The 12500-nt window shown below is 38.8% G+C and overlaps 1 protein-coding gene across 2 annotated transcripts in view; it reads left to right on the forward strand.

Moving 5' to 3' along the window:
- Positions 1-6: 6 nt before the first annotated feature.
- The window catches only part of LOC144958132 (LIM and SH3 domain protein F42H10.3-like), a 125896-nt gene continuing 113402 nt past the window's right edge, over positions 7-12500 (forward strand). For both annotated transcript variants that reach the window (XM_078889867.1, XM_078889868.1), the window contains exon 1: positions 7-213. In XM_078889867.1, the coding sequence (XP_078745993.1) occupies positions 145-213 (69 nt within the window). In that variant the 5' untranslated portion in view covers positions 7-144. The remainder of the gene's footprint in view (positions 214-12500) is intronic.

The following is a 12500-nucleotide window of genomic DNA, read 5'->3' on the forward strand; positions in this document are numbered from 1 at the left end:
CAAAAATCGGCATTATTGTGTTCGCTTCAGTGAGGCTTTGGGGAACGCACAGGCGAATTTTGTAGCTTGTTAGCTATTTGTTTTTTATTGCAGTAATTTCAATTGCTTTTTCAATAAGCTTGGAGTATTCTTCTGGATTAAAAGATGAATCCGAAGTGTGGAAAGTGTCAAAAAACGGTTTATCCGACAGAGGAGCTGAAGTGTCTTGACAAGGTAAGATTGTGTGAAAAGACACTCGTCACCACAGCCAGTGCGAGGGACACTCCCTATCGAGTTACTCTCGTGATTGTCTTGTGTGTGTGTTAGGCCTAGCAAGGCGTTTCATTTTATACTTTAAAAAAAAAACACATTTTAAATGGCTACACTCTGTGTCGTTTATATCAATTCAAATGCTCTTAAGCTTTTTTTCAAATGCATTTTCAATAGTGGAAGTCATATTCGAATTCGGCGAGTCGGCATCACAAATGCATAATTCGATAACGAGCAGTAGCAAGTAGCAGTAGCAGTGGCCGTTCCGAGTGGTGGGTGGGTGGTTTCATTCTGCTTGGCTTCCTCACAAAATTGCGGACCACACCGACGGTTATTTTATTAACTAAACCGATATTATTTTCTAAAAGCATCCCGAACATAGCTTATTCAATATATAAATTGCGAGGCTTGTTGATGTTGCACAGTAAATCAAAATCCATTGTTTTCATTCTCACTCATTGGCAATTCAAATTCAATCGTAATATTATGACATTTGCCCTGTATTTGCTCTTTCACTTACAATACAATAACGATGAACGGTGGTCGGTTTGGCAATAAGAAAAGGCAGTGTCTACGTACACGATAACCGGGCAACCAGCCTCAGGATCTACGTACACGGTAACTAGTAACTGGTTTGATATACAAGTACAAGCAATGGATGGACCTCGCTCTGTGTGTGTGTGTGTGTGTGTGTGTGTGTTGAACCCCCCTAAAACTATAAGTAAAAGTGAACGGCGATTTCAAGTCATAATTTTCTTATTCGACGAGTTGGGTCACAATTTGATTCCCACTGTTGTTGCTCACCAAAGTGCCTAAAGTTCGTATACGTAGACACACTCCGATAAGAAAAGGCCAGGCTTTTTATTATGGTAGCGTCAATTGCCAAGGACCTTGACAATTGACAAATCGTCAATTGCCATGGACCGTGTCAGTTCGTCAACTACTCATGTGTACTGCCACAGGGTAGCTCTCTCTTATTGTTGTTATTGATTAATGCCTCTCGTTTTCTCTTTTCTTTCTTTCTCCCATCATCTCTTTTTTCTCTCACTCATTTCCTCTCCACGGGCCTTGCCAGTTTGTAAATCGTCAACTCACTACTACCAACTGCCACAGAGTTACGTCAATTATGATAATATTGATACTTTCATTATCTCTTCTCTCTCATTTTCTTTATTTCTCAGATTTTCTTTCTCTCTCCTTCCCTCTTTTAACCTCGGACCGGTCAACTGTGCCAGTTGTTAATTGGTAAATCAACAACTCTTAACTGCCACGGAGTATGGAGTGATACGTTAATATTATATATTCGTGCTCTCATTTTCTCCGATTTTTTTCTTATCTCTTTCATTTTTATACATTTTCTCTCTCTCTCTCTCTCTCTCTCTCTCTCTCTCTCTCTCTCTCTCTCTCTCTCTCTCTCTCTCTCTCTCTCTCTCTCTCTCTTATTTCCTCTTTTTGTCATAGACCATGCCAGTTGATAAATTCTCAACTAGTTACTTATTAACTGCACCAGACAGATGTTGTTGCACAAATGTTTTACGTGAATTGTTCCTTATTATGATGATATGCAGTATATTTTCCTTTAAGACAAAGGAAATCCTACTTTTATCTTTAATCAATCCGGCATTCACATTACTTATACTCATCAGGGGTTTGCCACTTTGTTCTTCTGTATATTTTTAGCTGAATCCGAAAATAACTATAATTTTTTAAATTTTTTTTTTTGTGATTTTAATTTGTCTTGGAATTTGTGAATAGACTTATAAAAATTAAAAACAAATGTCGAGGAGGGTAGATTCAATCCTTTCCATAAATGATTGGTAGAAAGTGACGTGATTTGAGATTAGTATGCACGCAAATCGAGGTTCGACTGAATTCAATGCATACAGTCGAAGAATTGCAATTTGGCTCCTTGACAGTTGATGAACCGTCAAATACCAAGGATCTACTCCTTGGCATTTGACACTTCCTTTCATTATACACAGACAGTGTCTGGTAATAAGAACAGGCCAGGTTGTTTTTGTTTTTTTCTTGCTGTCAATTTACCCTGCCTTTACTCAACTCTTCATATTATCAACTTGTACATTCCCCCTACAGTCCATTCTGGATAATCGCAAATGTCAACAGTTCCCAAGAAGCGGAATTAATTCTGTATAAAAGTCATTGGTTTATTGCAACAAACTTTGGTTAATCACAACAAATTTTCGCCCTCAAAAAAGTGGTAAATTCAAGAAATCAATCAAACAAAATATCGTGATTAAATTTCATCATGGATTAAATCGTGACAGGTTGAAGAATCGAGAGTGAGCAGGATTTAATGCTACAATTGTGTGTAACCATTCTATTAGAATCATAAGAGGATGGGGCTTAGCAGAATGGGTTTGCGATGTAATCTGTGGCCATTTGATAGGAGGAGAGTGGGCTGGGCATAGTCTTGACAACAGGTAGACAATGACAGTTGTACAGAGAGACTGAGCAATATCCTTTGTTTTGAGATTAACAACTGTGCATTGTGACCAAAGAGTTTGGTGAGAGCTTATATTGTCTATCATCACGGCTTATCTCTTTGACTCTTACAAATGTTGAGAACAAAAGAGTGAAAGTTAATCCAATCTGAATAAAATGTCAGCTTGCATCATGAGTTTACCATATATGTGTAAATGTTGCAATAAGTGGACAAAAAATCGCAACATTTTCGCCTATCCCAAGGTATTGCGATTATCCGGAGTGGACTGTACTTCTAGTGTAATCTTAAAATTCGGTGTCCTGAAAAATTTTCCAGGGTCTGTCCACCCACCATGTTACAACTGTTACCTCATTATCAGATGTCAGTCAATTGTACCGACTGACTTTATTTTGGCCATTAGGTAGTAGAGGTATTTTATGTTGCCACCTTCCCACCCACCAAGGCCAAGAGTAGGGGGAGGTTTGGGTGAGATTGAGATTTAGAAGTAAGTCGGTTAATATTTTACCTGGGCTTTTTTTTTTTTTTTACCACCACCGTCACTCACTCACCGTGTTATTACTTAACTTCTGTCATCTGGGGTTAGTTCAATCCAGTGTCAATGTTGTAATAGTGAGTGATAACGAATTTTGATAGATCTAGTAGTAATAGCAGTAGTGGTAGTGGTGTGGATTATTCTTATTTTGATGATTACAAATATTTTCTGTTGTTTACGTCTTGTATACAGTAGTAGTCTAGATGCTACAGATTTACTTTATATATATATATATATATAGTTGTTATGATTTGAAAGTTTGATATACATGTATTTTTTAGGTTTATCTTTATATTATAGCCAAACAATTTATAAATGAAGCTTATTGATGTTATTGTTTGTTTGTTGTCATAATTGAAAAAAATTGGATTGGTTTTATAAGTATTTAGAGAACAAAATTAAAGGGGGGGGGGGTGTGCTTGAAATTAATTTGATGCAGTGGATAAATGCTGGAAATAAAAACAAGAACTAGAGTATCATTTATGACTGATATTGTTCGGCTATGTGGAACGGAAGTTCCTGGGTTTGAGTCTCTCTCGACCACATAGTTGAGTCCTTGGAAAAGGCTCTTTTCTCACATTCTCTCACTGTACTCGGTGTAAAATGAGTACCTGGCCGTTAACAGTGTTGTCTCTGTCCGAAAAAAATTATAATATCGCCTAACAGGCATCATGTCCTGTCCTACATTTTAAGTGTTGCTGTTGGCCAGGGACCCCCTTGTAATGAACTTTGAGCATATTTAGTGGATATTGTGCTGTATAAAAGCTCAATTATAAAAAAAAAAAAAAGAAATAATGTATGAAATAATTGTAAAATCATGACAACAAGCCTTAGATTCCAGGTGCATGCCTTCCATCATTACGACGGTGACAGAGAATCTGACTGATTACTGGTACTTGATGATGATGATGATGATTATTATTGTTATTATTATTATTATTATTATTATTATTATTATTATTATTATTATTATTATTATTATTATTATTTTTTTTTTTTTTATTATTATTATTTTTATTATTATTATTATTATTTTTCTGTTTGTTTTGGGTTTTTTTTAATGTTCTTCCAAATAGCACTCTAGAGTTCTTGTGGAAGTGATTGAAGACCATTGCTTGATAACCGATTGCTATTATGGGCCTGATTTCACATTGTTGTAACTGTAGTGGAGAATACTTTGCAGTGCAGCGTGGCTCAGTGGTACGGTCTTTGCTTCCTACCCGAAAGGTACCGAGTTCAATCACTCGCCACTTTGCGGTGCTGATCTGCGGCGGACGCCTGGGTTATTCCAGTCTCCCCTGGAGTAGACCCTAAAGACAAATTTCCCCTTGGGGATGAATAAAGGGAATTAGTTTTGAGATTATTTCCACTACAACAACAAATGTTGGTTGTATCGTAACGAATGTGACGATTTTCCTGTAGTTGGTAAGGAGAGGGTTAAGCCTCCTCTTCGCGAAGTCTGGGATTTTTGAGTTTTTAACAAGATGAGGGTCGTTTTAATAGATCGAGATCTGGTCGAGTTTTTTTAATATGTGTTTTGTTTTTGTTTTTCAGAATATTACAGAAAATAGAGTTATTAAAAAGTTGTGCATATAGCGCGCAATCCATTGGAATTTAACAGCTTCAAGAAAGAACAAAATTGATTTTGTCCCAAACATGGGATTACTTGATTTTTTCCTGGCCCTGGTCGGGGTCCTGGCTGTGAGGGAAACAGTCAAATGCATAGTTATTGTTTTGGGAGATGATATGTTTTCCTTGTAATTCATCTCTCTCTGTTATGTATTATTATATTTGTTATTTTTAATGAACAATGTATGCATTTGAGTGTATTTCTCTTTGTTGGATCTTGTGCATGTGTCCGGATGAGACGTAAAGGTGATCTCAAACTAAGTACATTGGTGGTATGCTCTTGGATTCTACATCTGATCCCTATTTGTTCCCAGTTCCCCTTTGTCTTACTTTCTCTTGGCTACTTTAATTGTAATTATTGAACTTTTTACTATCCCATTGAACTTTTTACTATCCCATTTTCTTGCGGGTGGTTGGATGGGAGCATCACCCTTGAATCATATACCTATGATGTTCGCATGGGTGTATGATCCGATAGTGATGTCGTTTCTTCTTCTCTTTACTAGCCTATCCTGCTTCTTTGGTTTGTGATAGTATTTTTGACAGGGGATTTTTTTTTTTTTCCGTAAATCTTCTGCCTGTTTGTTCTTGGTTATTTATAATTTAGCTTATGATATCTTTAGGTTATGATTTTGATTTACATTTGTACTATTTTTGTTAGATTGCTTGTTTTTTTTGTTTCAGCGGTCTCTCATATAACCTCAATTGTGTTGGAAGAGACCTAAAGCAACAAACAAACAAAAAAAAAATATCCCATTTTCTTCCTTTTTACTGGCGCTGATATGACCTTAATGTGTTGCAAGCGCCGTAAAACCCTTAAAAACAAACAAACAATCAATATTTGGACCCCCACCTTTTCCATTATTGTGGTAACAGTTGTCCTTGATTATTATCCAACATGTAAATAAGGGCAGGCGGTTTCAAACTCTCGTAAATCCGTCACGCCATTCCGTGTGTATCAGTTTACAGTCGGCTTGTAAATAACTCAACACATAGAGCACTACTATTGAACGGTGAAAGGACGTAAGCACAACGTAAACAAACATGAGTTATTTATATTATGGGAATCCCCATTTCACGACGCACAATACATAATCTAGGTCATTTCATGTAGTAGTGTGTAATGTACTTCTATCAGAAATACACCATTTTGATTTTTTTAAAAAAAATCCTTACCATTTCGAACACATCTCCGGCCATAGCTCAAAATTAGTCCAATGGCACTTACGTCCTTTTATCGGAAGACAGCAGAGCATGTCTGCCGTACAGCGACAAAACCCCGTATAATGGCAAAACGTGATTTTACAGGAGAGCCGAAAAACTTTTCAAATTTTACTTCAACTTTTTACAATAACTATGCGGAGAATTGATGCAAATTTGATATCAATCGAAAGGTCTTTTTATATTCTATCACATTTGATGTATAAAAATAGAAAATAGAAACCTGTACTATTCGAAAATCTGAATTTACTGTTATACGGGGTTTTGTCACTGCATCGGTATCCGATTGGAGTGGTGCAAACACCGTATCTCACATTATACGGGGTTTTGTCGTTGCATCATGACGCATGCTATACCGTATCTCGGCGTTTAACCTATATTTTTATGTATTGGGAACCGAGTGTTACATCGGGTCTTTCAAATTTATTTACTACTGATAATATTTCGTTATGAAGTAAGAGGAAGAGGACAAGGAGGAGGAGGGTGAGGAGAAAAGAAGAAGAAGAAGGAGAAGAAGAAGAAGAAGAAGAAGAAGAAGAAGAAGAAGAAGAAGAAGAAGAAGAGAAAAAGGAGGAGGGTGAGGAAGAGGAGGAGGGGAGAAGAAGAAAGGGAAGAAGAAGAAGGAGAAGAACAGGAAGAAGGAGATATGGAGGATGTGGAGGAGGACAAGGAGGAGGAGGAGGAGGAGGAGGAGGAGAAGAAGAAGAAGAAGAAGAAAGAAGAAGAAGAAGAAGAAGAAGAAGAAGAAGAAGAAGAAGAAGAAGAAGAAGAAGAAGAAGAAGAAGAGTAAAAGAAGAAGAAGAAAAGGAAGGAGCGAAAGAAGAGGAGGGTGAAGAAGAGGAGGAGGGAAGAAGAAGAAGAAGAAGAGAGAAGAAGAAGAAGAGAAAGAAGAAGAAGAAGAAGAAGAAGAAGAAGAAAAGAAGAAGAAGAAAGAAGAAGAAGAAGAAAGAAGAAAGAAGAAGAAGAAAAGAAAGAAGAAGAAGAAGTAAAAGAAGAAGAAGAAAAGGAAGGAAGCGAAAGAAGAGGAGGGTGAAAGAAGAGGAGGAGGAAGAAGAAGAAGAGAAGAAGAAGAAGAAGAAGAAGAAGAAGAAGAAGAAGAAGAAGAAGAAGAAGGAAGAAGAAGAGAGGAAGAAGAAGAAGAAGAAAGAAGAAGAAGAAGAAGAAGAAGAAAGAAGAAGAAGAAGAACAAAGGGAAAAAGGAGGAGGGTGAGGAAGAGGAGGAGAGAGAAAAGAAGAAAAGAAGAAGAAGAGAAGAGAAGAAAAGGAAGATGGAGAATGGAGGAAGTGGAGGAGGGCAAGGAGGAGGAGGAGGAGGAGGAGGAAGGAGGAGAGGAGGAGAAGAAGAAGAAGAAGAAGAAGAAGAAGAAGAAGAAGAAGAAGAAGAAGAAGAAGAAGAAAAAGAATAAGAGAACAAGGAGGAGGTCGAGGAAGAGGAGGACACGGAGGAGGAGGGAGAAGAAGAAGAAGAAGAAGAAGAAGAAGAAGAAAAGAAGAAGAAGAGAAAATAGAAGAAGAAGAACAAAGGGAAAAAGGAGGAGGGTGAGGAAGAGGAGGACAAGGAGGAGGAAGGGAGAAGAAGAAAAAGAAGAAGAAGAAGGAGAAGAAAAGGAAGATGGAGATATGGAGGAAGTGGAGGAGGACAAGGAGGAGGAGGAGGAGGAGGAGGAGGAGGAGGAGGAGGAGAAGAAGAAGAAGAAGAAGAAGAAGAAGAAGAAGAAGAAGAAGAAGAAGAAGAAGAAGAAGAAGAAGAAGAAGAAGAGAACAAGGAGGAGGTTGAGGAAGAGGAGGACACGGAGGAGGAGGGGAGAAGAAGAAAAGGAAGAAGGAGATTTGGAGGAAGTGGAGGAGGACAAGGAGGAGGAGGAGATGACGAAGAAGAAGAAGAAGAAGAGAAGGAAGGAGAGAAAGAGGAGGATGATGAAGAAGAGGAGGACAAGGAGGAGGAGGGGAGAGAGAAGAAAAAGAAGAAGAAGGAGAAGAAAAGGAAGAAGGAGATTTGGAGGAAGTGGAGGAGGACATGGAGGAGGAGGAGGAGGAGGAGGAGGAGGAGGAGGAGGAGGAGGAGGAGGAGGAGAGGAGGAGGAGGAGGAGATGAAGAAGAAGTAGAAAAAAGAAGAAGAAGAAAGGAGGAGAGAAAGAGGAGGATGGTGAAGAAGAAGAGGAGGAGGACAAGGAGGAGGAGGGGAGAGAAGAAGAAGAAGAAGAAGAAGAAGAGAAGAAGAAGAAGAAGAAGAAGAATGAAGAGGAGGAGGAGGAGGAGAAGAAGAAGTAGAAGGAGAGGAAGAGGGTGAAGAAAAGGAGGAGCATGGGAGAAGAAGAAAAAGAAGAGAAGAAGAAGGAGAAGAGAAAGAGGAGGAGGAGGAGGAGGTCAGGGACGAAGAAGAGGAGGAGGAGGAGGTGAGGGATAAAGAAAAGGAAGGCGAAGAATGAAAAGAAGATGTTGATGATCGACTTGTATTAAGCTAATGAAGAATTTACAATTATACGGTACTACACGGCCGGTTATACAACGACAAAACCCCGTATCGAGGCAATGCAACGACAAAACCCCGTATAACTGGAGTTACGGGGTTTTGTCGCTGCATCAGCTGGTTGAAATAGCAACATACGGTGTTTTTAAAATGTTTAACTTTTTTATTTTTAAGAATTGCCTCGTAATATTTTGTGAGTGGATGCAGGGTGTCATTCTGATCACAATGGTATAAAAATGTCTGTTTGACCCAATTTCGAAGATACGGGGTTTTGTCGTTGTACGGCAGATGTGTGGTGTGTTTTCTTGAACTGGATGTGTACACATACCGGCGTATCGGAGCACACCACTCGCCGTATGGAGTTGCACAGGTCGTGTTGTCTGTTTATTCTCCTTTATTAACTTTTCCGATCGCTTTTGTGTGTGCAAAGCTACTTGGCAACTTTGATGTTAGGCTGCCAAAGCTGAGTGATGAAAATATTACGATAGCGAATACTTGCTGCTGCTGCTACTACAGTACCACCACTACTACTAATACTACTACTACTACTGTTGCTCTGTGTGTGTGTGTGTGTGTGTGGGGGGGGGGGGGGGGGTATTGTTAAAATTATAGGGTTGTAATCCAGTATATTTTTTTGACCAATCAAAACATGGAATTTGTGACACACCTTCACTCGTGCTCGGACAAGCATTGTCGGTTGTTTGTAAGTGAATGATATCGTCCTCTCTTTGATCATTGTTATGGTTTTTAGACCACCAAATGGGCGACTAGTTATCACACGAATTTCGCGATCACATTATAAACGTTTAAATTTTCACATCGTTTTCTGTGTTTGTTCTATAGATAGTATACGCTTGGCTAAGAAGCTCACATTCCCATCCGGAAGTATAACGGACCAACACACAAAACTATGTGTAACCATGAACGTTAAGAGTCAGGTTAATGCCGTTTAGTGAGAATTACTCATAAACGCGAATGGCGAAAAAAAAAAAAAAAAAAAAAACAATAACAAAGACCTGAGTTACGTCAACTTCGAACTATATAGATAGTATGCAGATGACGTCACTCAGGCCTTTGTTATTGTTTTTGCCATCCGCGTTTGTGAGTTGTTCTCACTAAACTGTATTAACCAGACTATAAAAGTTCATGGTTACACAAGAGTTTGTGTGTTGGTCCGTTATACTTCCGGATGGCAATGTTGTGAACTCCTTGGCCAAGCGCATTCTATCTATATTGATCAAGCAATAGATAGAATGCGCTTGGCCAAGGAGTTCACAACATTGCCATCCGGAAGTGTAAGGGACCAACACACAAACTCTGTGTAACCATGAACTTTTATAGTCTGTTTAATACAGTTTAGTGAGAACAACTCACAAACGCGGATGGCAAAAACAATAACAAAGGCCTGAGTGACGTCATCTGCATACTATCTATAGAACGGTGGGTATTTCACTTCGACTCATTATGCCATCCATAGTAAAACCTGTAAAGCTCACTATGTTTAACAGTATGACGAATGTCCGAGAGGCGTGGTCATCGATGTACCTTGTGCGATTGTGTTTCCGTGATTGAAAGAAGCGATGGATGTGTCACTAAACATTTTAGTAAATCAATTCATTTGATGTCAAAGCAAGTCGCCAGGTAACCGCTGAGGGATTTGTCAAATGATTGTCATCAGGGCAATTCGGGCCAATCGGTCAGGTGTGGAGTGAATGCTATTAACCTTTCTGTTTTAGGCTTACCTGACCTCATTGCTCCATCATCATTATTAGACACAAGGAGATGATATTCCGCATTACTGCTATTAATAGTGGGTATGACCATATAGGATGTTATCATCTTTGTGTAGGCTAGTATAATACATTATTATTATTATTATTATTATTATTATTATTATTATTATTATTATTATTATTATTATTATATTAAAGAGAAGAGAGAAAGAGAGAGAGAGAGAGAGAGAGAGAGAGAGAGAGAGAGGGAGAGAGAGAGAGATGAGTCCTGGGAATCTCTGCATCAACTACTGACATGTGACAGAGGCTGTTGGGGGGTAATTTTGTCATCTCACTACTCACTACACATCAAGCATTCCTTCTTTCCTTCCTCTCATCCCCCCCCCCCCCCCCTATCATTCGTTCCTTTCTTTCTTCCCTCATCCTTCCTTTCTCCAATGGCCCTCTTTCTCTCTCATTCCCTTCTTTCCTTCCTTCTTTCATTCATTCATTCTTTCCTTTCTTTCTTTTTTACTTCCTTCCTTCTTCCTCTCTTCTTCTTCTTCTTCTTCTTCTTCTTCTTCTTCTTCTTCTTCTTCTTCTTCTTCTTCTTCTTCTTCTTCTTCCTTTCTACAGTCATATCAAGATCAATATAAGGTAGGCATTATGATTTGGAAAAGAATAGTAAGAAGATAATATATTGTGTATACTCTGTCTTTAAAAGGTTGGTCTAGACGGTAGGTTGACGTCATAAGTTCATTCGTTCACGGTTTTCTTTTGGACTTTGAAAAAAGAGAGAAAGAAAGACACACGTTTAAAATGTTGGCCAGGAAACTCGTCCTTCAAATAACCATCGATTAAAATGGCCCTCATCTTGGCAAATACTCTCAAACCCAGGACTTCAAAACAGGACGAGTTTATTATTTTTTTCAGATTACGCCTTGGTTGTTTTAAGCCATTTTAGGAAGTGTTTTATTTGATTGCAGATGAGCCAAGCCATTTGCTTTTGGTATGCACGTGTGTGTGTGTGTGTGTGTGTGTGTGTGTGTGTGTGTGTGTAGGGTGACTGACATTTAATGGTTTATCGTACACGGGTAAGTCTGACACATGTGTTATGTACCATCCGTACCCGTGGATTGTCACGCTTGTTGATTCGATATTTAATTTACAAATCTGATAAGCTGCAAGTAAATCGGGTTTGTGACGACGTGTACACATATACTGGTCTGATATCCGAACCCTCTTATGGGCCTGGTTTTACATTGTTGTAATGGACACTATTTCGCGTCATTTTCTTTTTTATTTTTATTTATTTATTTTTTTTTAATTTATAGATTTACTTTAGATTTCCATTACAACATAAGGAGCCCATAAGGAATTGGGTTATCAGACCTGCAAATAAGTGCATGTCTGTTGGTGACAAATTTGGGTCCCACCGTGTTCAATAAGCAATGATGTAAGAGTAATAGCTTCCCGTAGAATAAGCGGTCGAACATCTTTTTAAAACATTTTTTTAAAGCTGACTGTTTTGGTTGAGTAAATGTATTGATTGTCGTCTTTGTTGGCTTAAATGACATGACCGTTTGTAGGCCTCTCTCTCTCTCTCTCTCTCTCCTCTCTCTCTCTCTCTCTCTCTCTCTCTCTCTCTCTCTCTCTCTCTCTCTCTCCCCTCCCTCCCTCCTCTCTCTCTCCCCTCTCCACTCTCTCTCTCTCTCTCTCTCTCTCTCTCTCTCTCTCTCTCTCTCTCTCTCCCCCCCCCCCCGCTCCCTACGTTTCTTTGCCTCCAATTTCTGTTTCAAGTGCCATGTTAAGTAGATCTATTATATTGTTTTGCCCCCCCCCCCCCTCCTCTTCCTTTTTTTCCTCGTCACGTTATATTCCCTTTATTTAAAAGACCAATCCGTACTTGCGTCGTGGTTATTCATATATCCTGGTTTGTGGCGTTGGTTTGTGTTTGTTTATTTATTTATTTATTTATCTATGTATTATTGTTGTTTGTTTTTTGTTTTGTTTTTTTTTAAGCGATTACTTAACGTATAATTAAATATAAATAGTTATCTCGCGCCTTTTCATGTGTTTGCTTTGATGATAAAGTAGTTTCGTAATGGTTATTACCGTCGTGGTCGCCGTAGTCATCTACCCATTTCTCACCCCTGATGAATGAGAGAGAGAGAGAGAGAGAGAGAGAGAGAGAGAGAGAGAGAGAGAGAGAGGGGGGGGGA

This window comes from Berghia stephanieae, chromosome 12, assembly GCF_034508935.2.
Source record: "Berghia stephanieae isolate SIO BIC M18660-M18661 chromosome 12, UCSD_Bste_1.3, whole genome shotgun sequence".
In the NCBI taxonomy this organism is placed as follows: Eukaryota; Metazoa; Mollusca; class Gastropoda; order Nudibranchia; family Aeolidiidae; genus Berghia; species Berghia stephanieae.